This window comes from Austrofundulus limnaeus, unplaced genomic scaffold (assembly GCF_001266775.1).
Source record: "Austrofundulus limnaeus strain Quisiro unplaced genomic scaffold, Austrofundulus_limnaeus-1.0 Scaffold134, whole genome shotgun sequence".
NCBI lineage: Eukaryota > Metazoa > Chordata > Actinopteri > Cyprinodontiformes > Rivulidae > Austrofundulus > Austrofundulus limnaeus.
Genome location: NW_013952536.1, coordinates 227,083 through 253,154, shown reverse-complemented (window position 1 = coordinate 253,154; position 26,072 = coordinate 227,083). Strand labels below are relative to the sequence as shown.

The window sequence follows — 26,072 nt, the reverse complement described above, 5'->3', positions numbered from 1 at the left end:
TATATATATAATTAAATGTCAGTACAGCCACATGTAACAAAATTGCGTTTTTGTCTGTGCATGAGAGAAGGCTTCTTGTCATCATGCTGCGGGACTCTGTTCAAACTGTAGCGGGGCTCCCTGCGCTGCTTCACCGCATTCTCCCAAGGCTCCCGAGCTACACCCGCTAAACGTGCATTGACCAACACTTAGATAATAAATAAAGTTCCCTACGTTTTACTACGAACCGACATTTCTTTAAATCGCTATTCAAGCATTAAACAAAAAATAAAAAATAAAAAACGAGCTGCTTAGCGCAAGGCGGCAGTAGCTAACAAACCGAGCTAGCTCGCTAGCATGCCCCAGACAAAAGCCTGAATGAAGTTCCTGTGCGGGTCTAGACACCATCCAGGTGCCGCTTCGCTTCACCGCTGCGTTTCAAACAGCACGTCGTATCGTTTTAGAAAATAAGCTGACAACCGAAACCAGTCAACAGCACTAGGTATATATGCTTACCCCTCCTGGTCCAGCTTTACTTTTCTGCTGTGGTCTGTTTGAATGGGGTGTTGTTGTAAAGGAGGGCGTCCTGTTCCGGGGTCACATCCCTCCAGTCGGCAGAGCTCCGGCGGACTGACAACGCAGACACTCCGCTGCTGTCGCCTCAGTACCGCTGCTGGCCGCTGGGGGCGCTACCGACTGAACAAACAGTGGACGGTCACTGAACGCACCACTGCATCGTGCCAAACAAATTAATGTCAAACCTTTTTGTGTGGGATATTATTGAGTTATTTATTCAGCTAGAATTTCTTAAGCTGGAAAAATAATTTACTTAAAAAAGAAAAAAATCTTCATTTTAGCCATTTTTTAAATAGAAACTAAAACTAGTGAACATTGATTGCACAAGACTTTATGCAATCATTAATAAATGTGTAATTGTAATTGTAACAGATCAAACCAATTAAATACAGAATATTTGGGAAAATAATAACAACCTTGAGGTTCTAGCCTTCATGTTTACTCTGCAACGAACAGGAAGAAGATCAAATTAACAAATGGCTGGGATTATAAAAGTCTTGGAGGTTGCAAACTGTTTTATTAAGACTGTTTCCCTTCCAGAAGCGAGTGAAGCAAAGGCAAAAACAGGATGCAGATAAATGACAGAAACATGTCAAACTTACAATGTTAGCAAAATAACCATATTGCTTTAGCTGCACGTGTAAACCGGCTTCAATAGACTTGCACCATTTGACAGATCACATTCAAGCAGTTTTATGAGACAATCTTACGACAAAAAGTACAACTCAACTGTAATTCTGTAAAGTGTAGCTCCTTTAGAAGGACAGTGATGTTTGTTGGAATTCCTCAGTGAATGTTTCATTAGTTTAAGTCTTGAAAACTGTGCTGTTATCTAATCTACAGATCCACTTGCTCTTTTTACGACCCCATTGCACAGACTCATATAATGAGTACAGACCATTTTAACTGTAAAGCTAAAAAGAGAGAGAGACAAGCAGATCATTAAAGACAAACAGCTAAATATACATCCATCCGTTTTCTTTACCCGCTTCTTCTTTCCAGGTTACCATGAGCTGATGGCTATTTCCTGCAGTCTCTGTGTGAGAGGCGGGGGGACACCCTGGACAAGTTGCAAGTCCATCAGAGGGACATACAGAGACACGTCCTCACTCACACCTATAGAGACAATTTAGAGTTTCCAGTTAACCTAAAATGCTTGTTTTTGGTCTGTAGGAGGCAACCAGAGTACAGCAAAACATACTGCATGTAAAACAAATCAAATAAAATGTACAAGACATGAGCTTAATATAGCTGTCGTGGCACCTGGCATGTAAAAAAAACACAAGGCAAATTACAGTGCAAAACTTAAACATTCCAACACACACATTGTCCAGACCAACGCTTTCAAAACAGTCATTCGTGACTTATATTTCCTTTTCTAAAAATGGCTTTTATGGATTGTTACATCTGTTTCCCCCTGCAAATAGTGGTATTTGTTATAATTAAAGAAGTAGATAAGGCATTTTTAAGGTCATAAAGGAAAACAAAATGCCCTCAAAGTGAGAGTTTAATGTAAAGTTAAAGCAAGGAGAGTTTGCTTAGCTTGGCAACAAACAGAGAGAGACAGAGGATGAGGTAAACTGTGATCCTGGGTATGTTTTTGACTACAAGCAGCCCTCAACTTCAACATAGGATATTTAGAGACAGCTTGTTTTTCATTTAAGCAGGACATTGTTATGTAGCTCACCCATTTCTAGTATTTATACTAAGCTACATAGTTGGATCCTTAACAGACGAGACAATAGCATTAAATCTTAGTAAAGCAATAAGAGAGAGCTGACATTACACCTTAAATGCCCATTAGGTGTTTCGTAAGAGTCTACTGTGCCTACTGAGGCAGGTTAATCAAAGTAATAGTCTGCACTTCTCCAGCCATCAATCAATTCAKTTTCTTTACCCGCTTTTTCCTTCACGTTTTGCGGGGGAGTCTATACCTACCTCAGGCAGTCATTGGGGCCTCTGAGCTTCTCATCTTACAATAAATCTTAAATACCTCATGTGTAATCTAGAGTCTGGACAGTAAGTATTTCAATACCAAAATCACACTACAGTAAAAAAAAAAAAAAAAAAAAAAAANAAACAGCACAGTTATAAAAATAAACAACATTCTGGCTTTTGCAAGATCATCAATTTCATCAAATTAAATAAAACAAACAACAATATAACAGGAGACACTAATGCAAAAAGGCATTTTAARTGAGAGGGAGTGACAGAGCCATCGAGGACGGTAAAGCGCCAGAAAGTCTTGAGGCGAAACTGCCACTGTGCCATCATACTCTGAGTCTGTCTAAAGTCATCTCACAGTTTGCAGCTTCCTCTCTGCTGAGTAATGCAGTCGGCCAGATAAACTTTCTGTTTCAGTGATTCACTTCGCACGATGGCTTTCAAGTAGCAACAGACGATTCAAAAATACATTTGTGGCCTGGTTTGACACGTCCCCATGGCAAATGCAGTCCGTTTGCAGATGGGAGAAAGATCCTTCACGGTGAAAATGGTCGAGTTGAAATGAGAAATGATCATCTCAGTGTCTCTAAATGTCTCTGTTTAGTTGTCATGAACCACAGATGAGCCAGTGATATGTAAACATTTACTGAGGTTCATCTTCAAGTGTCATTTCCCATATAAAATGCTTAGACTTTATACTTTCTTTACATAAGTTAAAAATAATCTTTTTTGGCAGGTTTTATTGATTCATTGCTCTTCACGGTCTGTTATCTTTGGCCAAGGAGTGCATCATCCAGTTGACCTTCGTCTTCCAGCTCTCCCTCAAAGCTTCGTTGAACTTCACTTTGAAATTCTTCAGCGCTTCGTCCTCTGATTTGCCCAGAGCTAAGGAATCCTTTAGAAAAAAAAAGAAAAAAAATATTTGTAATGGTCTTTATTATGACCCGTATTATTATTCTAAGCATCAACACCACTGTCATTATTATTGAGTACCTTAAGATACTGGATATCTTTGGAGGAGGTGAGCTCTGGCAGTCCTGCAGCCTTCATCATAGCAAAAAGGTTGACAAACAGCATCCCGTTCCTGCACAGGATCTTATAAGCCCTCTCACAGTATTCCCTGAACCTGACAAAGAAAATAAAAAATAAAAGGCACAGGTGAGTGTCAGATCGGGACATCTCCAGGAAGGGTAAAAGCTGGATGAGAACCTTCAATAACCAAAATCAAAAACTATGCTCAGGCTATTTGAAAAAATAAAATAAAATAAAAAAAAAAGCTGGTGTGATTTAGGTAAATCACCTTCTGATAAAAGTCTATGTTTTAGTCTATTCTATAGTTTATTTTTAATAGTCATCAAATATCAGTTTTATACCTTTCAAACTTCTCACTGTTGTTTGTCCTCCCCTGCTGGATCACATGAACAAAGTCGTACGTCAAGATAAAAGGCACGCGCTCTCTGTTTATCCCAAGTTTCCGCTTGAAGTTGCCCAGGAAGTGTCCAAAGTCGATATGGAACAGCTATAAAAATAAAATAAAAAAAAGGTTAAATGACTGTTGAAGGTTTGACTCACTGATCCAAGTTACCTCGCACAAACAAGTCACCTCAAATACTTCACGTTGCGACAATGACAAAACGAATCAAAAGGATAATGTTTCGAGTTAACAGTAACATAAAAACAGAAGCACACGTGCACTCAGCTGTGTGATGAACCTCACCTGTCCCGTTTCCCTGATCATGATATTGTCGTTGTGGCGGTCTCCAATTCCCAAAACATAAGTAGCTACACAGTAGCCAGCACAGGAAAGTGTGAACTCCTCTATTGCTTGATCAAGTTTGTCCCTGGTGATAAAAAAAAGCAGAACATGAGTGCATTTTCTTGTTACAACACATTTCCATTTCTTTTATCCTGATTCCAGGCTATAAACAAACTCAGCCTTGAGGCAAACTGTACTCCCTGCTGCAGTAAACTGTAAAATATTCACAGAGGAGTTCCTGCAGCAGATCGATGATTGACGGTCACATTCGTTCAGTCTAGACGAGCACGGGGGGCTCCGTGTTTTAAGCTTTTACTAATTTTCTCTGCAACCGTCTCAGGCTCTGCAGCATTTCAAGCTATTTACCTTTCTGTTCTGTTGTGCAGTCAGCTGGGCCTGCGTTGCCAACGTGATACACAAAGGCTTATTCATTACATTCTTCGAGAAGCTTTCAGAATATACGAGACCTTCAGACTGTTTGGCACCAAATAAGAACCTACTCTCATTTAATGCTGCTGGAAGGTGCCTGCACACTTTTTTTTTTGGTCTGTCGCAGTATTAAAATGCTGCACAGAAAACGATCTTCAAACAACCTGAACCACACAAGGACATTCAGGGAGAATTTATTAAAATGTAAAACTACTCCACTGCTCAGACTGCATTCTTTATCTGCCTGTTCCTATCAAAACAAAGGGCTCATAAAGGTAAAATATCTCAAAAATCAAGTCAGAAACGCATTTCTGTGAACAGGTTATGAATAAACAATATCTTACCTGTTGTTGGTACTCTTCAAATTACTTTAGTTTAAATTAAAGTTTGTTTGTGATCAAATTAACAAGCTAACTGCGAGTCTGAGAATAGAATAGAATAGAATAGAATAGAATAGAATAGCCTTTATTGTCCCGCCGAGGGGAAATTCAGGTGTCACAGCAGCATCCATGCTGTTCACACACTAGTTACTTTACAAACTATAGACAGTACACAAAAAACGAAATTAACACTGACTAGCCATGATACGACTACTACTAATAAAAATTTAATATAAAGAATTGTGCAAGAATTTAAAAAATGATATGTTTTGTTTTAGAGACAGTAGATTATCAGAATCTGATATTAGGAATCAGAATTTACCTATTTTCAGTGCAAAATAATCTCAGCAGACTATTAACTGTAAAGTATCAAAGTATCAAAGGCAAAGTGGATTGATTTGGTCCTTAAACAACTTCTACCTCAGATGTTTTGCAATGATTTATGAAAACAATATTTTGTGAACTTTTACACTGCTGCCAGTTTCACATTAAAATACCGTTCTGGCAGAAAAAACTTTGATATTTCTTTCTCATCTGCTACAGGCTGGAATAAAAGAGCTACAGCTAGCTGCTGCTATTAATTAGGCTAACAAAAATGTCACAACATTATATGTAAATAAATGTATAAGACAGAACTGACATCAATGTACAGATTTAGAAAATAGTGTTAAATCATCTGATGTGACTTTTTTTTAAATTTAGAGTTACTTTGGACAGCAGCAGTCAGTGCTGGACTTGGCCTAATTCGAACTAACTGTTAGCTAGTCAGCCTGGTCAGAATTAAGCTCTTTTTCTCAAAAATGAAGTTTTTCAAAAATCTATCTACAGCAGGTAAGATATTATTTGTTTATAACCTGTCAAAAACACACTGAAGTATTGTTTTAATTAAAGCCTCTGGAATTACATTAAGTGTCCTCTGACACAGAACAACAATTGTTAAAACTGATGAATGACTGAGTTACTGTTGGACTGTGTGATTTTATGCTTATATGTGAAAAGAGCCGAACTATCCCTTGAATCTTAAGTGCACCAGACCCCAAAGGGCCTGCTGATGTTTGGATGCTGGACAGCACAGGAAATGCTGTGCGAGCACAAGGTTTAGTTTCCATGACTCAGCAGGGAAGAGCTATTTTTAGCAAGCGACACCCCAACAAATCTAGACTAGTGGTTTCAGTTGTTTTAAACATAGCATTTAACTTTTAAAAATATGTGATAAACAACAAAAACAGCACATCTTGTTTTATTTTGAACCTTTTCAGCCGTCTGTTGTGAAATCCAATGCAAAGCAAAACATCGCTGGGCTACCATTGCCTAATGTGTTGAAGGGAAATTCAAATACGACTTCAGAATGTCAATATAAAGATAGATGTACAATAATTATAAATATATTATAATTATGTACAATACATATATTTTAAAGATTGCATCACAAAACACAAGAAAAAAATCATTTTGCCTCGTTAACCTTTATGATGATAAGCTGAGATGGGTTACTTTCACATCTAAAACTGGGCTATTCAGGAGCACTGGGGGATGCCCCTATGATAAACAAGAGCAATATGCTAAAGAAAAAAATCCTACATGGGTGGATTTTCTTAACCCCAGTGCCACAATATATCCTCCCACATATCCTAAAATAGTGTTTTGGTAACAATACATTAGTCCCTGTGGTTGTTGTCTTGGGATTAAAAAGAACTATGAGTTTCAGAGAGATCAATGCATTATTTGAATTATTTAAAATGGCATTTTTAAGCTTCTGTTCAGCCAGAGTTCATCCCACTCACCCAGGATTCTTAGATTTGAGCCAGTTGAGCAAGGCGTCCTTGTTGAAAGCCGCAGTAGCTGCACTGTTGCTGTTGTTTCGCTGGATGTTGGCGATGGTGTCAGAGTTTTTCACTACTTCAATGAGCCCCATTTTGTTCCCGGTGGACAGGCAGCCATACGGGATCATCCTGAGAGTGCAGGGTGAAGTCAGCTTGTGCAGAACCTCTCCATGCTTGACGTGATGCAAAAACCAGATCCTACCTCAGATCCAGGCCTTCTTTCTTCCACAGATTCTCCATCAGTTGGATCATCTGCAGGGTCAACATGTCCTGACGAAGGTCTGAAATAAAAAAAGCACATTTTAATGTCCAGTCATGTAACTCTAACCCACCTGTGGTCCCATCTTATGCAAAACCAAAACCACTGTTTACTGTATGAGTTGACACTGGGAGAGCTGCATGTGTTTTTGTTTCTCACCGTCTCCATTTTTGAAGATGATTCCCACCATGTCTCCTTGTTCTGTGGGGTTATTATAGATCAACCAGAGCGGCTTCATCTTTGAGTCCATGAATCTGCATTTGTCTGCGCTGAAAAAGCAAAAGCAATCATTTAAAACACAAAACACTCTGGACAGAACTCCAGATTCAACAGCCTCCATCAGAACTCGGAGCGATTTTTAAAATAATAACTGTAAAATACATCATTGACTTTTAAATACTCATGCATAATAGACAATTATCTTTTATAAAACAGCATCTAAAGTCGAACTTTTTATCTAAGGACAAAATCTTGTGATCTGATAAGAGTTAGAAAAAAGTTTTAACAATAAACCGAACAGATAAAAACAATTTTTTGTGTTTTTTGTGACACTAACCAGATCTTAGCGAGGATGATGCTGGGGTTGAGTGGTGACAACATGTTTGACAGGGCCTCTTTGTACGACTCCTGCCTGATACACAGCTTCAGGTCATCCACCATCATTTTCTGAGAGCCCGACTTCACAATGTCACTTAGAGCTTTCATTTTACCCAGAGCGTCGTTCTAAAACGGCACAAGTTGAAACTTAGAACAACAGAAACACAGGTGAGATACTATTTATTTCTAAATAATAATGATGAATTTACCTGTCTGGTTAAAAGCTTGATGTGATAGATGTTTCCCCTGCAGTAAGCCTCCAAAATCAGGCCGAAGCGCAAACTCACAGACGCCACGTGAATCTCTGATCTACAACAAATGCAAAGTCAAACAAAATCCTGCCTGTAGATAATTTTGTTTTTATTACTATTAAAAGACAGGATCCCACCTGAGATGCCAGAACAGGAAGTGTCCTATCCTCCTGTTGGACAACGCCCTCTCTAGCAGGAAAGTGGTGAGGTCACAGTCCAAGTAGGATTCATACTTCAATACCTGAACCAGCTGGATTAAATACTGCAGCAACTCATCATCACTGTGTGAAGAGGAAAAGGTGTGAAGTCAATAAAAAAACTTGTCAGAGCTATAGAAAGCTAAATATGATCGTGTGTCATACCTGAGTTTTCTGAGGCATCTGATGGTGAAGGACCGGACCGCCGGGTCGGGGAAGCTGTAGTCCAAGAGCTCCAAGGCGTGGATGGCAGGAAGGTCGGGCCAATGTTTCAGTAAACTCACCATCTAAAAATCATAGGACCACCGTGGAAACAGTCAGAAGCAATCTTCAGTTGATTACAACTTCACAAGAACTTCAGAGTAATCTGGTTCTAGCTTTTTATTGTTTGTTTTATTGTAGAGCGTAATCAACCAGGACTCTGAAGCAAAACTAGTTCACTATTAAATTTTTTTTCAGGTGTTGGATAACTAGATGCTAAATTGAAATTTACTCTTGAAAGCCCAGGTACATGTAAAGATAAAAAATGTATGACTCCGTATTTAAACTACACATTCTCCTCTCATCACTGAGGTCCTCCATCCACATGACAGAGAGGAATACAAAAATGACTCAATCTGCAACTGAAAATATGGATGGAGGACCTCAGTTTAGCTTATTAGTTTGTCGCGCTAGCGCCGAGCTAATACATATAAGGCAATATAGCACTAGCACAAAGGCTAACAGGCTAAGCTGAGGTTCTTCTTCCATGAAGCAGCTCTGTTGTCCTCCATCCATATTTTCAGTTACAGGCTGAGTCATTTCTACCTTCTCCTCTCTGTCAACGCTCTCTGGTTTCATTTAAAAGAGTCGATCGTCAGATATTGTCCAAGATTAACCTTCAGGGTGGATATAGCTCGCTATCAGCCTCACACCGAGGACCTATCCACGTCATCATTTACCCAGAATGCTTTGTGTGTAAATAAAATGGCTCCGTCTGTGTTAAAATATATTTTTAAATATTTACAAAACTAAACAGCCTACAGTATTTTTACAGTCTTTATTTTACAGTTAAAATATATGTTTATAAAATAAAGTCTAATGTTACAACTAATCAGGGATCCCTTTAAAGCCTGAGGTGTCTGTTAAACAGAGGAACCTGACAAAAATAAAAGTGACAGAAAAAACTTTCTTGAAGAATAACATAAGAAGTTAATGAAGCACTACAGTTTGAATTGCAGGGAAAAATGTGAATACTGCTCTGATTTAGGAAGACTTGATAGAAGAGATGTGGGGCAGAAACCTTGTTTTTWAAAAAATGGGGGTACGGTGTCTTATTTACAATTGAATAAATTATAAGATCACAAGTTCTTTCTGACACTGTTCATTAGTTAACCATTATTACAACCACAGACAGCTGTCCAGTTGAGTTGATTTATGCAAAAACATGACAATTATGAAAAACGGATGAATGATATTTTTGCAGGGATGTGTCACATTAAGCCTTCCAACAGAGACAAGAATATTGCGACACGTAACTTTTTTTTGTGCAGGGTTTCTCAGTGTTCTGATGATGAAAGAACAACTGAAAACACCTGATCCAAAACCTGAATTCTGTAAATAATCTGATTTACAGCAGTTTGAATAATCAGGTTTTTTACAAGAAAGCCACACATTCTCATGATGTGTGGCTTGTGTATGTGTATGATCAAAACCTGGCACTTAGTTTAAACATATTTTCTAATTTTCTCTGGAAATCATAATTATTTTGTGAATTAACGTTTTTAGCTATAATTATTGCACCATGAAAATCACTTTCTGATGATACTGTATGTAGGTTATTGTAAAATTTCTTAATTTTTAGATGGATTGCCATTAAATTTGCACAATGTTGCATATTTGTCCAGAAATAAAACCTCTCTGATTTTAATGCTGCCATGATCAGTATTAAGACACCGGTTTTTCAGTGAAAAAAAAATTGTAGTTATTAAATTTATCATTCAAAAAAACCCTATTATTTGTTCTCTATGTTAGAAGCTAAAATCTAAACATGCAGGTTAATGAAATAATGAGTGTAATAAACGTTTTTATTTCCAGGCAGTTAGCCGACTTCATCTGATATGAAACATGCAATAAGTTGTTTCTCCATACCTGAACTGCATCCTCTCGCTTGTTCCACTTAGTGATGAGGAGCAGCTTGGATAAACTTTCAGGGTAAAAGTCACGGACGACTGTGCGAAGCTTCCACAGGAGCTCCTTCTCATCCTCAAAGAACTCGGTGTAATTTTTGTTATCCATAATTTCTTTTAGTTTCATGTGCTACAAACAAAACAGTAGTGCATAAGAAACAGCTTAAATGTTGTTTTCTATTTTTTAAATAACGTGATGCGGCAGTAATACCTCCTCTTTAGTGGCGGAGACTGTCTCACCGTTCCTCTCCATGTCAATGAGCTGAAAAACAGATATGCGTTTAACCAATAGGGATCAGTGTTTCACCGTTCAGCCTAATAAAACTTCTCAGGAGAGGGTACCTTGTCGAGTGGAGGGTAATAGAGAGGGTGTGGCCGAATGTTGGGGAAGCGAATGAGAAGCCCGGCAGCGCTGTCCACATTGGGGTTCTTCTCTACTGTTCCCATTGGATTCAACAGGTCGCTTTTGTCATCTATGAATAAAAATAAAAAAAGGCATGTGAAATGTTTTCTCTGAGGTTTTGTTCACAAAATGAAGAAACGGAAAAAACACCCAGATATCTTATCTGTCAATCAACTATGCTTGTGAAACTGACAAACAACAGGGTCCTCCAACAGCTTAGGAATCTATCTTGAGCATTGATAACCACAAAATATGTGAGTATGTGGGGTTTTGTTGGCACCAAATGTCTCTTTGGGTATTTTGGACAGGAGTGTTTAAGTGTAGGAGTTGTGGGGGATGCTGTGAACGAGTGAAGAGGAGAAAAATGTATTAAGAAAAAGAGGAGGGAAATACCAGGTACAGATGGCCACGTGGATAAGAGGAACTCTCCTGTCTTCAGCTGGTCCTTGTAGTCAAACACCATGGTGTTCACCCAGGCTATTGGACAGTCCTGAGAACATGAACAGAACAACACTAAGGACTTTTAAACAAAACAATCTGCAAACTATAGAATCTCAAATTGTATTTGACTCCTAAGTGTCTATTTCTCAACTCATCATTTCCATTCAGAGCTGGATAAAACAGAGATAGAGGTTAAGATGTTTTACTAAATAAAGTTTTATGAAATCTTAGCATTTATATTTTCAGTTTGTTTCCCATTAAAGGTGACATATTTCACATCTTAGGAAAAGTAAAACGTACCAACTTGTCAAACACTTTTTTTCCTTCAGTGCTGCTTAAAAAGAACTAAATTCTTGGAAGTGGGTAGAAAAATAGCATAATGAATTCAGTCTTATGAAAACAACAGGGACGTAGCTGCACCCAGTTTTAAACACAGAGGCACAAACAAGAATGGCTAAAATAGCTCAACTTCTGTCTGCCTCTGTGGCATTTCACTGCAGGACTTCTCTCTTCCGAGCAACAAGAGAGAAGTGGTTCAGAAAAAGAAGAAGTGGACTTGATTCCCTTTAAACACACCTGGGCGCCATGTTTGACAGGTCCGCCCCTAAAACATGGTGCCCGCAGCCGCTGCAACGCTGTCAAAACAGAAGAAGCTGAGACCACAGCTGCAGAACAAAAAAGGGGAATTTGTTTTTCATTGAGCGGTAAGAGGAGGTTCTGTAAGGTTTACAGAAGTCCCACAGAGTAGGACTAGTTCTGGTTTGAAAAAAACTTATCTTAAAACAGGAAATACAGTAGGAAAAGGGCAAAACCCTTGGATCGGATTATGTAATATTTTACGCGTAATTACATGCAATAATAAAATTTGATACAAAGCAACACCTGCAGATAATTATGTTTATGTTTTGACACGTGCTTAAAGCTAAATGTCCACAAATGTTCAGAAATGTTAAATTTTGTGCCTCCTTGTCAGTTTTGAAGATGAGTTTAGAATAAAAGGTTGCACTGAAACCCTTTTAGTTACAAAGTTAAACCACAGAAACAACAAAACTAACACAAATGAAAGAATGTTAAAGAATACACGCAGCACATCGTCTGACTGTACTGATTTAGAAAAAAATACAAACATTGTCCAACTGAATTTGGCTAACTTTGCACTATATATAAATAAAGAATATAAATAAAGACAAATTTCATTAACACTTAAAAACTAAAAAACTTAAAATGAAAACAAGAATTTCAAATCAATAGTTTGTTTTTTGAATATTCATAAAGTAATTTAAATGAGTTTATATGTAAATGAATTCAAACACAATGCTTGATAAAAGATACCAAACAGTTACAAAATGTATCTTGTAAAACACAATGTTAGAAATATTTAACTTTACCCATAATGCATTTTTTGCGGAAAAGGCTTTAAAAAAACACTATTGTTTTGTAACAGTAACAATACTTAAATGTAATAATTATGAACTCTTTACACTTGAGTTAATATTTATATATTTACCACTAAAGTATTTCCACAATAAGTACTTTCTTTTAAGCCTTACTTTGAGTCAGTAATACTCATTTCACAAAACAAAAAAATGTTTGATTCATTTTCTCTAATGAGAAATTATGCATCTGCAATAATTCCTCTCTGACAGTGTGTGTTTCTATGCTGATGACACTGTCTTCATTACAGAAAATGTTTTGTTTCCACATGGCTGAATACTAAATTAGAACAAAAAAATGTCTTAAATAAAACAACATTTCTGCTCTACATCTCACTATCATCTTATACAACTGAGAAAAAAATTAAAACATGCATTGGAAATCTGCCTTTTTAAAATAGAATAGAATAAATTGTAGCAAATGTATTTCTTTAAAATAAAATATATTTTCATGATGAATAGGGAAATACTATAATTTCCTTAGTTTTATTCTACATATCCTATGTGTCATAATTACTGTCAATAAATAGAAATCTGAAAAAAAATATGTACTTGAAGTTCATAACGTTGTTCAGCATCAATGCTGTTTGCACATTTTGCACATAAAACAGTTCAAATACAATTTAACCTCTGATTATCTAATTCTGGTCCAATTCATAAATAAAGTCACAACTGCAAAACAAATTAGAGCAAACTTCATTCTCCACATATCTCGATCTGTGTCGTAATCTCAAAATCTAGTGTTTGCAAGACAAAGTTTCACATAGCTTCAGCTAAAGATAGCCGTCTAATAAAAAGTCCCCCCTCTGAAAAACGCATCCTCTGTAACGTTTTACAACCTAAACCTGACTCTTCCACACGTAATGCAATAAACTGAAAAGCAAAACCTTTTGGTGCATGTAATGTCAACTGTGAGTATGAATTTATAATTCCTTGTAAATGTTTGCCAGTTCCTTCCTTCCTTCCTTGGACTAATATGTAGATAAAAGACATGAAAACGGATGAAATGTTAACCACAGCTTCTGCCACTGAACACTTGCACAGCCAGCAACAAACACCCGCAGAGAGCACAGTGACTTACACTGCACAGTGGAGAGGAAACAGTGTGGGGGTGAGGGTTGTTTGTGCCTGTTAACAAATACACACCCACCATCTTGAGCACCTCTTCTCTCTGCTACAACTCATACTTTTGAGGTCACCCGCCCCCAACTCATAAAAAAAAAAACTCACTGCTTTCTTATTTTTCTTCTTCGTGCCGCGGGGTTTCTTGGCCTTCTCAATGACAGCATAGAGGGCAAAGCACAGGCGGCTCATGCGGGGCAGGTCGGACACGTTTATGTCAAACTCCAGCTTCTGGTCCCACAGCGGCTCGGAGCACACCGTCACCTCGGAGCTCGTCACCACCTTACAGAGCGGCTCGCTGCCATGGAACAGGCCCGCCTGCACCACGAGCTGCAAGACGGGAGCAAAACATATCATACACAGCGAGCGGTGATTAGACATGACATGTGGTTTTGGATGCTGAAAAGTTTAGCACTAGCGTGAGGGTGATCGTTTGTGGAAGGATTAGAGACTTTGCAGAGAGATGATTCAGAGCTTCCTGTGTCACTCTGAGTCAAAGGGTCTACACATTCTGAAAGTCAACAAGTTGCAATAGGTTTTAGGAGCCCTTCAGGGACAGTATAATGAACACCTGCAAGAGTCATTATTTGATATTGTACAACCCCAGTACGTTGAGTAGAGCTACATGAACTGATTTTTTTTGAACAGGGTGGAATGATTATACAACTTTAACTATGGAGTTCTTGTCTAATATTTGGATGAATACTTGACCAGTCKTCTTGGCAAAATTGGTAGAGTTTATTTAAACTGGTTGACTTTTAAGCATAATCTTCAACTTTTCAACAGTGTTAGACTGCTTTCATTCAGGAATCACTTCTGATGTGGGATTATTGTCCTGTTGGAACACCCAGTTGTGTAAGTTTCATCTGTCCAGCTGTTGATTTAAAGTGAAGTTAAAGACATTAGTCTATCCAGTACCACTTGCAGCCCCACAGCATGATGCTACCACCGCCATGCTTGACAGTTAGTAAAGTGTTCTTAGGTTTGAAAGTCCCACCTTGGCTCCTGCAAACATTATTTTTGTCATTTTAGTCAAATAATCTTGTCTTGTCTGACAAAAGAATGGCTCAAATAAACCATTAAGCCTAAAATTAATTACATTTATACCCATGATGAGTGTATGTAAACAAATGAACACAAACTGTATGAATGTCTATATATTTATTAAATCTATGTGAAGCTCCATGTGTGTTTTCAAAGTTTTGGCATTCAATTGGGGACAGAACTGATAGTTGTGTGACAAATTAGCCAAGCTCCAGAAGAACTCTTTGTTATTGTTTTCCTGACGTGGCAAAAGTGAAGAAACAAAAAGTAAACAACAGGATACTTCTACAGCCTGTCATTATTTGCCAGGGAATTTCAGGGAAAACATACACGACCTGCAGACGCATACTAAAAGCACACAACTCACAAACAAGAAAAAGAAGTGCATCTGAGTGCAAGAGAAGGGGAAAGAGCATGAAGTCTGTCTTTTTTCTTAGAATTTAGGCCTCAGAATGAGACATGAAAACCAGATAGGCCCTCCCCACTTCCTGTTTTGAAGTTTTAACCAACTGCCTTGATGAATTATGGGAAACGTGTGGTTAAGACCATGTGACCTCTGTCATTTACATTGTGCGCTCGCCGTTCCTACAACTGAAATTGAGATATTGGTAAACAAGCGAATGCCACATTTCATTGAGCAGCAAAGTGAGAGAAAACCTAAGAGAAAACCGCACCAACCTTCATTCCTTCATCTGCATTGACTCGGCTGCCCTGCAACAGGTGAATGTAGAAGGGCTCATTGATGGACCACAGAGAGGAGGTGTTTTGCTGTTAAAAAAAGGGTGAAAAAAGGGAATTAAAAGGTTTTTCCACACATAAATTTGCATTCATAGCTTTCATTGTGTTGGAGACTAAAGCATGAAAATGTTGCTACAGCTTCCTGTCAGGCAGTTTTAAATACACATTTATTTCCATTTTCAAACAACTTCATTGTTTAAAGGGATCACCGATGAGTTGTAATAGACTTTCTTTGATAAACATGTATTTTAACTGTAAAATAAAGGCTGTAAAAATACTGTAGGCTGTTTAGTTTTGTAAATGTTAAAAATATATTTTAACACGGACGGAGCCATTTTATTTACATGCAAAGCATTCTGGGTAAATGATGACGTGGATAGGTCCTCGGTGTGAGCGAGCTATATCCACCCTGAAGGTTAATCTTGGACAATATCTGATGATCGACTCTTTTAAATGAAACCAGAGAGCGTTGACAGAGAGGAGAAGGTAGAAATGACTCAGCCTGTAACTGAAAATATGGATGGAGGACAACAGAGCTGCTTCATGGAAGAAGAACCTCAGCTTAGCCTGTTAGCCTTTGTTCTAGCACCGACACTGCCTTGCCTTATATGTATTAGCTCAGCGCTAGCGTGACAAAYAAGCTAAACTGAGGTCCTCCATCCATATTTTCAGTTGCAGRYTGAGTCATTTTTGYGTTCCCCTCTCTGTCATGTGGATGGAGGACCTCAGTGATGAGAGGAGAATGTGTAGCGCTGAGCTAATACATACATATGGTGATAGCATCTGGGCTAACGCTAAAGCTAACAGGCTAAGGTGAGGTTCTTCTTCCATGAAGCAGCTGTTTTCCTCCATCCATATTTTCAGTTACAGGCTGAGTCATTTCTACMTTCTCCTCTCTGTCAACGCTCTCTGGTTTCATTTAAAAGAGCGAATCGTCAGATATTGTCCAAGATTAAACTTCAGGGTGGATATAGCTCGCTATCAGCCTCGCACCAATGACCTATCCATGTCATCATTTACCCAGAATGCTTTGCGTGTAAATAAAATGGCCCCGTCCGTGTAATATATTTTTAAACTTTTAGTTTAAAAATGATAAAACCTGAACTTCCTACAGTATTTTTACAGTCTTTATTTTACAGTTAAAATATATGTTTATCAAATAAAGTCTAATGTTACAACTAATCGTGGATCCCTTTAAAGTTAAATGTGTAAACGATCAACATCGTCCTGCACTGCATTTTTCTAAACGTGCCAAAGTCTGTGAGCTTGTTTAATAAAAGACGTCCTTTCACCTTCTTCATGGGCAGAGGCGGGGGTCTGGACAGGGAGCGAGTCTTGCACGCCTGGCTGCACACTCTGCCCTGCTCCTCCTGATATTTGCTGATGGTGGAGTGGTGCACCATAATGAGCTGAGGGTTCTGGCCATTCCTCAAGCACGAGAAAACGTACTGTGGAGGGAAACAGACAACAAGAATAAGAATATTTTAGTTTGTTCGTTCACCGATGCACCCATCAGTCACCCCCAGCCCGACCCCCACCCTTCCCACACACAGTGTCCCAGCAGGGCTGGATAACTCCTGAAGGATGTTCATTTGCTGAAGGTTAATGCAGCCCAAATCTCATTACATGTAGATGGATGCAGCTCCTCTCTGCAGGGCTGCTAGACAGATATGAGTCACCCCTGCAGGTAGCTGCAGTTTCAAAATTAACAGCGGAGACTCCTGCCACCAAAATCTCACCTCACCCCACTTCTGATCTGACAGCAGTCTCGGCTAACTCGGACCACCTGTGTCAGGTGCAATTCAAAAAACACAAAGCGAGTGGCGAAAAAAAGTGCTCTCAGTGTCTGTTTCCTTAAAGTTACAGCTTTTATCCAGAAATGAAAGTGATTTTATTATTTTGCGTGACAATTCTTGACACAACACTGCAGTTTTGTTTTGTAAAAAAAATGTAGTGAAGACAGGAGGAATGGATGACATTTTATAATAACGTGTGAAGGCATGAAACATGGCACAGCTGAGGATCCGTACGGGGCGTTATGTGTTCGAGAGAAACATGAATGATGGAGGCCACTAGAAGCTCTGTGAGACTTTTTTTTCATGGCTAGCGCAGCATGACTGTTGGATAAATTACTGTGACATCTGCGCAGGCCKTCTCTCCGCTGCGACTCTACGAGGCTCGGGAGGGTAAAACTAATGCAGCGAATTAAAAAATAAATAAATATCACAAAGAAGCAGCTTTAGTGTGAAACAAAAAATGTATTTAAAAATAGCAGCTGAGACATGACAGCAAACCCTAAAATAACAACAAAGCTAGATGTGAAAAGATGATCACTTTGTGTTTCCTGGGTTTTTTTATATTTATTGCTAAGTTTATTCTAATATTGTTGCTTGTTTCCATCGAACTAAAACAGCTGCTGTCTCCTTAAGGACCCCCCCCCCCCCCACTCACAGGAGACCCTCTCTGCTCTGATTGATCATTTCATTGTTGAAAAATGGCATAATGCAAAACAGCCGCTCGTTCTCAGTCAAGCTGAACTCACCACCAGGCAGGCATTATGTGAGTTTATTTCACAACGATATTCAGGAAGAATGGATGGAAGAGAGAGAACTCTTCCTGCAACCAACAGGTGGAAAAAAAACACAATAAAATTGATTTATAACACCAAAAACAATGTTTAAAATAAATCTTTAGGAGCATAGTGAGGTCTTGAAATATTAATAGCGCTTCAAGCTACTGTTACTACAGAGCATTAGCAAACAAAATATACTTTGTTGCTGATATTTGTTATAAAGTTGCAGAAATTCTTCAGTTAATTAAAAGACAAGCTGGTGTCTATGAAGCTGGAGGAGGTGGAGAAGTCGTCTCTTGTGGCTGCAGCTGAAAGTGATGCAGCTTCACCTAAAGCCTCAGGTTGGAGAAAAGGAGGGTGGTTTATCTGGAACATTATTCAAAATCAATATATCTGTGTAACATAAACAGGCTGATTAAACTCTGATGTTGGAACAGATTAGAGCTATAGATAACTAAAAGAAAATATGTAAAGATAAGATAACTCTCAAATATACTTAGCTGGGACTATGGTCTTGACATTAAAAGAACAAAAATAAACAATAAATTCAGATTTCTGGGTGGGGCTAAACCCCCAGAGGTCCATATTATTCATTTTTAATAAAATCCTTCTTTCTTTGAAAAGCAGAGCCACCTCAGAGCCTGAGCCTTCATCTCATTTAAGAGTTGTCTCTGTCCTAAAACTCATAAATAATAAAATTAAAAAAAACTCACTCGTGTCACTTTAGGTTCTAAAGGGTGGCAGATGTTGCTGCTTAATGAAACATCTGGTTGTAATTGTTTAAATTGGTGACAGCTTTTGTTTTGTCTGCAGTTTAACTGCCTGATTTCCAGGCTGAATTTTAACCTGATGTTGATTTTTTTGTTAAACATGTATCCAAAGAAAACAAATAAATYGTTTTTTTAAAGTAAATTATGTTTCCATATTTACCATGTTCAAATTCCATTTTTTCAGCCTCATATTTTCCACTTTGTTATCCACTGTTGAGCCATTTTTGCATAAAAACAAAAATTATTGGACTTAGAACTACCTTTTTTTTTTTTTTTTGCTCAATAGTTTTTTTATGGTCAAACAAACTTTAGAAAAAGGCCCAAATCTCAAAAGAAATGAAAAAAAAAAAAAGTCAAATTAAAAATGCTTGTTAAGGTAATGAACATTTATAAGATTTTATTCAAAAGTATTTTGCCTAAAACACTGATTTTCACAACAAAAAATGATCTGTGTTCTTTATTTCACTTGACAAAATYTTTTGTCAACCCCAGTGGTACATGATGCAAGAGTAGTCATCATGGTGACTGTGTTCATTTTTCATTCATAATCAGTAAAAAAAACTGCTTTCATTGATGGAAGACTCTGAAAACGCTCATGTTTTTTTATATTTATCTAGATTTGGAGAATACTTTAGGAACCTCGTGTTTATATAAGAGGTAGCATTTATTTGACTCACTTTGAACTGGCTCAGCGGGTGGTTCCCATAGAGGAACTCCAACCTCCCGTGGACCTGTAGGGTGTAGTCCTCAGGCTCCTGCCRCATGGAGCGAAAAACGGTGGCCCTCTTTTTCAGGGCGCTCTTCATCAGAGCCACCGGGAGGTCCTGAGGGTCCTGCTGCAGCATAAAGCTTTCCTACAAGAAGCACACACAGTGAAACGTAAGCAAAACGTGTCCTTAGGGTCGTGTGATGTTTTGAAAGTAAGGTTTTATACAATAGGAGGGGGATTTCCCAAGGTGCTCAGAGTAAGTTTAAATCATCCTCCACAATAACTATACACAGGGTTGAATCACAGTTTCTTTTCCAATCAAAGCTCTCTGCTCTCTTTGTAGGCTTCACTGCAGCTACCTACTTCAGCTGTGAAATTCACAACTCGACAGCATGACTCATCACAACTGCAACAGACAGGCGACTCACATCGCAGGCCTCGAACTTGACGTTGACGAAGAGCTTCTTGGCGTTCTTGGCCTTTGTGCCGCCGTGCACCGGAGGGGAGCAGCACGGCTCCAGGTCGCAAGGGAAGCTGTACTCCATCCACCGCTGCCACGGCAAACTCTGTCGCTCCTGAGACATCTCTTCACAGAACGTGCGCATCTTGCTGCGAAACTCGTCCACCTCGTGGTTCTTCTGGGCTTCGAACTCATGCAGACCTGACAATTCATGGAAGGAATTGATTTAAATGACATATACATTTACATACATATATATATATACATAAATACATACATACATACATATATATAAATATACATATACATATGTATATATATGTTTATATACATATGTAACCACAGGTTGGAGCGCCCTCTGGTGGACGCACCGATACTACAGCATTATTTTACTTAGAAGAAGNCTTCTTATCTGAAAGTAAAACTAATTTTATGGTGTTAAGCTAGGGATGGACATAACACTAAACTAAACGTGCATGGCGTTGAAACTGAAAGAGTAACTGAAACAAAATTTTAGGGAATAATGGATAAAAAGCTCTCTTGGAAGCCACATATAGAATCTGTCAGACCAAAAATATAAAAATTGGTTGCCATTATTTATAAAACCTAAAAATTGTTAAGTAAAAGTTGTCTGCATACATTTTATTTTTCACTTGTAGTTCCATATAAATCCTATTGTGCAGAGGTTTGGGGTAATGTATAAAAAAAACTAATGTAGACCCAATAAATAATCTTCAGAAAAGAGCAATTAGATTTTAAAATAATGCTGTTTTTTATTCTACAAATCCATTATTCACAAGGGTTTTTGCTTAAAATGTAGTGATATAGTTTATTAAAGAACACTGAAAATATTATATGAAGTTAGAAACAATAGTCRTCTTGCTGGTATTCAAAGGCATTTTAAGTTATGGGAAAATAAATATTAAAACGGTAAATGGTTTGAACTTATATAATGCCTTATTAAGACCATATGGACCCCAAAGCTCTTTACCCTTCAATCATTCATACATTCACACACTGATGGTATAATCAAAATAATCATAATCTAAGTTGTTATTTTCTTAAAGTAGGTAAGGTCTGAACAAATGTCAAATTCAGACGAGTTTCAAATTCGGTGTTAAATTGTTGAATAATTTGAGTGAGAAAAATGAAGTTGACGCTTTTTTGAGTTTTAGAAAGAAGTTAAAAAGGGGAAGACTCTCACCTACTACCACACCAAATTTTAGCCTCATATCTTTTGTTGTGTTTTCTAAGGTCACTTAGCTGTGGCGGCCATCTTGAACAGGGTAACTTACAAAAATGATTTGGTAGATGTACGTACATCTAATGAAAACCTTTTGCAAATTTCATTAAAAACTGTTCAGTAATTCCCGAGACAAACAAAGAGGCGCATGCAGGTGGAAAAACTTAGCTAATGTGAGCAATCTTTTTTAATAAAATGGACATTTACAGAGTGCTAAAACATGACTGCATCGAGTCATCTTGTGCCAACCTTTATAGAAAATATAAAATCTAGTCAAACAGGTGTGATTTGGTGCATTTAAATGGGTTGTTTCCTTGATAAAAGCAGGTTTTTCAGAGGGGATGGAGAATAGAGATGTCGCATTTATGTGAAGGACCCTGAAAAACAGTGACAGGTGGATGTCAGTGTGCAGCTTTTAATGAGCTCCAAACATTAACAAACCAAGGTCTTCGTGCTTTTGTTTAAGAAAATAGATTTTCTCTTTCTGTAAATTTCTGCAGCACCTTTTATCTTCCTGATTAGTTGGATGAAAGCTTTATGCCAGCGTGTTACTTGTTGATGTCATTATGACAAACAGAAAAAAAAATGCTGAACTTGGTGTGCTGTGTCATTTCAGGACAAGCCTTTTCTGTTGGTTATGAAACTTTGCATTTTTTTTCATGTTCGCTAAAATTGAAAGTTTATTACAGCATTAGATATACTATTCAGTTGTTTTCTTAACTCCGTATTGCACTTGAGCATTGCAGATCATTCTGAACACAACAGGGATGAGCTGCTCTGAAATTTAAAAAATAAAATAAAGCTGGACTTGCATTTTCTTCATCTCTCAGCTTCCAGCAAAAACTACCAYAATCCATAAAGGAAACACACAACAGATGAACCATATGAAAGATGGATGCTCCTGACCTTTTCCAATCAGCAGGCTGATCTGAGTGTTGGTGATTTTCTCCCCCCGGTCTCCCTCCCTGGCCACCAGTCTCAGGACGCACATGAAGGGCCGTACGTCGCTGATCCGCCTCGACTCCTCCTCCAGTTCCTCCCTCTCGGCCGTCTCGTTGATGCAGGTGAAGACGTACCCGTCGGGGTCACCAAGTCCACTGTACAGGGCCTCACTTCGGGCATTTTTCCAAACCATCTACAAACAAAAGACACTGTTCACACTGCAGAGGAAATTTACGCTAAAAAAAGAAAGCACATTTTAAAAGATGTCACGATCAACAGTTTTGTTCTCTCTAATCTACCTTGTACATGTAGGTGGAGCTGCAGGTTTCCAATTTAACAATATTAGCTTTATGGCTAGCAGAGCTGTGAATACCGTTCAGCCCTTTATAGCTGGAGAGAGAGGAAGCGAAATAGGCAGTTAAAGGCTCAGTAGCGATTTCCTCTCCGGTTACATAATATTTCATACCAGAAATATTTAATGGGACAGCTCCAAAATGTGAGAGGAATTTGCTGATAGACACGGTGTAGATTGAGCTCAACTCAATCTAAGATCCGACACTGTAGAAAACTGTGCCGAGTAGGGTTGGGTAAAATTGTGTGCAATTAATTATCAGAAAAAATGTCAATGATTAATATTTATAATAAATAATAATAAACTTTATTTATATAGCACCTTCCAGCTCTCGCGTTTTACATTTGGTTCTCACCGCATTACAATGCCATCCCAAACGCCCTGTTGGCCTTTTCTGGACTGCATCCGATATTAGTGTTTTTTCATGATTCTTAGGTACTCTAWAGAACGTAACCCCTGTGAAAATTGGGGCTTCACTGTAACGATAACCCTAACCCTACGGACTTGTTTAATCACCTGAAACATGACATAAACMAGGGTACAAAGAAAGCCAGAAAAGGTGGACCAATGCCACAGCGTCACATGCAAGTGCATTTCTCATGTATTGTATCACATTAATCATCTAAAATCCACAATTTATGATGAAACATTTTTTGCCAATATAGCCCAACCCTAGTGCCGAGCACACACTCTAAAAATGAAATGTTGGATTTACTTAACCATGTTATGTTACCTGGTTCCACTTGACTGAGTTGAGTAAATTCAAAGCAACATGCTCATGTTCTTTGGCTAAAAAACTGGAATATTGCTTTGAATTTACTCAACTCAGTTAAGTGGAACCAGGTAACATAACATGGTTAAGTAAATCCAACATTTCATTTTTGACAGTGCAGATTGAAGACCTGCGTACCCTCTGTCGCCCAAACCTTTTCTGAAACCAATTCATCCACCTCACACTGAACCGAGTATTTCACACTTCTCATATTACTTGTCCAACAGTAGTACAAGAAATAGGGTAGTGCCATTCCACACACAGCTTTGGGATCGCTGTAAGACTTGATGACATAGCTGGTTTCTTGCTCAAAATAAAATCCAGAATAAGACTACTGACCTTACAGGGTAAAAAAAAAAAAACTAAAAGGGAAAAGAAGAGTACAATGAGCTAGATATAAGAAGCGTGGGAAGATTTTCATTTTGACAGCCTTAATTCAAGCAGCCACAGAAAGATTTAAGAGAAACCACTGCTCGAAAGGGTTTAACTTGTATTAGCAAAACAAATATTAAAATAAGTCTTATCAAGGTTTACCAGCTGTGTCAGTTAAACACAAGACTATATTGTGAATGGTAGAATWTCGATGTGTCTTTTGTGAGTACATTTCCCTAAAACTCCCACCAACACTGCACTCGGAACAATCTGCCCGGCTTCGAGGAGAGTCATTACTGAAATCAAACAGCATGGAGGGGCAGAAGTGTTGGCCTGCTGGCACTTCACAGCAGATCTGCTTCAGCTGAGGATGATACAGCTCACTGAACGACGCAGAGCTGCATGAGCCCCATCCTCCAGTAATCGCATCCTGACCGGCCTGGATGGTTTAAACCTCGAGCAGGTTTCAATTCATTTAAGGAAATATTACGTAACTTGTTCAGAGACATCTGCCAGTTTTGTGAGGAGACGTGTACCTTTTTGATGTTTCGGATGGTTTCGTTCCGAGACACAGGGAATTTGAGGAAGATCCCGGTCGGCAACAGGAAGTCCATGTCGATCTCCTGGTCCCCCTCCTTCTCCCATTCCTCCTGCATCCCATACTTCCCCGGGGGCATGGTGATGGCCTCTCATTTACTGTCAGCTCCCCTCGCTGCTGCTGCTGATCGGAACACACCAGCCCAATGAGAGGAAGCACAGCCGGGGGGTTAGCAGGTTCTCAGTTTATACATCTTGTACAGTCAGGCTCTGTTTGGATGAAGCATTTGTATATGAATGAATGCTGTGGACTGGCAATAAAACTTTGCAACCAGTTTCTAACAGTTTGACTCCYAAACAGTCGATATTCTGTCAGGAATAAAAGCTCAAGGGTCACATGAGGTGAAAAACCTCACAAAGAAACTTCAGATGGCTGATTTCTACTCGCTGCATCAACTATAAAACGTTTTAAATCTGCTTCTGCTTCTTCCAGTCTGCCTGAGCAGCTTCGCCTGGTAATAATAGGTGAAGGTTTTTTTTATAATAAATTTAAAAAACCTTTTTTTTTTTCACTTCTCGGCCCTGCAGGTTCTGGAGGAAACGTGTTGAGCTGCTTTYCCTTCAGTTTCATGACAGATGAAAGCCGACTTTATTAAAACACACCAGAGTGATTCTCCCGCGTGAAGTGAATATATAATAGTCTCGTGTTGAAGATGGCACAAAGTGTCACGAGCGTAAATAAAAGAAAACCCGACATTTAGCGGGGCTTCTGACTCAGAACAGTTGTGTGTAGTTTATGGTGGCTGAAAAGCTTTGCCAACCTGTTGGCGCACACACATATTGGCTACACACACGCACACACACACACACACACACACCTGCCCGTCAGCTCCACGGTTCGGTCACCTCCTCATGGTTCGGCTCGCAGCTGGAACATCCCGCAGAGAGACCGAGCCCGCTGTCCGTGCGTTTAGAAGCCCACCTGCTCGGGCTGACTCTCTGGCCGCCTCGCTGTCATTTCACGCCGCGACGCTCCCGCTGCTGCCGCACTGATGAGCGCGCGCGCGCGAGCGAGCGGCAGCCCCGAACGTGAGCGCGCCGCAGCCTCAAGGGACCGTCCGCAAAGTGTCGAGCTCGCGCAAAAGTGGGACAGGAAGGAGAGTGGTCCTCCATCTTCCGTTTTTCTGCTACTTTTATTTGTAATACAATTTAATAATCTTTCCTAMTGATTAAAGTTTGTATTTATGTTCCAAAAGCTTATATGTGTAAAACTGCGTTTTTCTTTTATTTGCTAAGTGCTTAGACAGAAACATATGACCACATGAAAGCCAATCAGGGCCCAAACATTGTCACTTATTGTTTTTATGTAAAATTAAAATCAAGTTTAATATCAAACTAGAGAATTTGCATTTCCTACGAAAATGCAAGGGTGAATGCCTGTTGCGCAAAACGTAAGCTAAAAGCTAAAGATAGCAGTGTCAAGTTGAAAGTAGCACCCAGATGGTGAAATGGAAGTAAAAAATTAAAATTAGTAGGAAAAAACCCCATAAAAATCAGAAAAAGTGATAATTTCAAGTGCAATAGGTAAAACAGCCGAAGTTTTCAGTGACACAGCTAAAGATAGCAGAAACTTGTTGAAAGTAGCACCCAGATGGTGAAATGGAAGTAAAAAATTAAAATTAGTAGGAAAAAACCCCATAAATATAGGAAAAAGTGATAATTTCATGTGTAATAGGTAAAACAGCCGAAGTTTTCAGTGAGACAGCTAAAGGTAGCAGAATAAAGTTGAAAGTAGCACCCAGA

At 38.8% G+C, this 26,072-nt stretch overlaps 2 protein-coding genes across 3 annotated transcripts in view; both read right to left on the bottom strand.

Moving 5' to 3' along the window:
• The window catches only part of ctnnbip1 (catenin, beta interacting protein 1), a 17,780-nt gene extending 17,131 nt beyond the window's left edge, over positions 1–649 (bottom strand). Inside the window, exon 1 of the mRNA XM_014015760.1 lies at positions 496–649. The gene's annotated coding sequence lies outside the window, so the exon portion shown is untranslated. The remainder of the gene's footprint in view (positions 1–495) is intronic.
• A 403-nt stretch (positions 650–1,052) lies between these two features.
• On the bottom strand, positions 1,053–25,332 carry pik3cd (phosphatidylinositol-4,5-bisphosphate 3-kinase, catalytic subunit delta). 2 transcript variants are annotated; one of them, XM_014015759.1, is made up of 23 exons: positions 25,148–25,332; positions 24,269–24,453; positions 22,201–22,429; positions 20,020–20,252; positions 19,560–19,736; positions 16,833–16,988; positions 15,481–15,570; positions 13,867–14,088; positions 11,156–11,252; positions 10,702–10,832; positions 10,571–10,621; positions 10,322–10,489; positions 8,357–8,478; positions 8,132–8,275; positions 7,953–8,052; positions 7,703–7,869; positions 7,306–7,415; positions 7,090–7,168; positions 6,849–7,016; positions 4,217–4,340; positions 3,873–4,018; positions 3,493–3,625; positions 1,053–3,394 (listed from the first exon to the last, which is right to left on the bottom strand). In XM_014015759.1, exons 2-23 carry the CDS (start codon positions 24,407–24,409, stop codon positions 3,257–3,259), a joined length of 3,126 nt encoding a protein of 1,041 aa, XP_013871213.1. In that variant the 5' UTR covers positions 24,410–24,453; positions 25,148–25,332; the 3' UTR covers positions 1,053–3,256. The 2 variants fall into 2 exon arrangements, with proteins under 2 accessions (XP_013871213.1, XP_013871212.1); XM_014015758.1 differs by having other exon boundaries at positions 24,269–24,450.
• Positions 25,333–26,072: the final 740 nt, after the last annotated feature.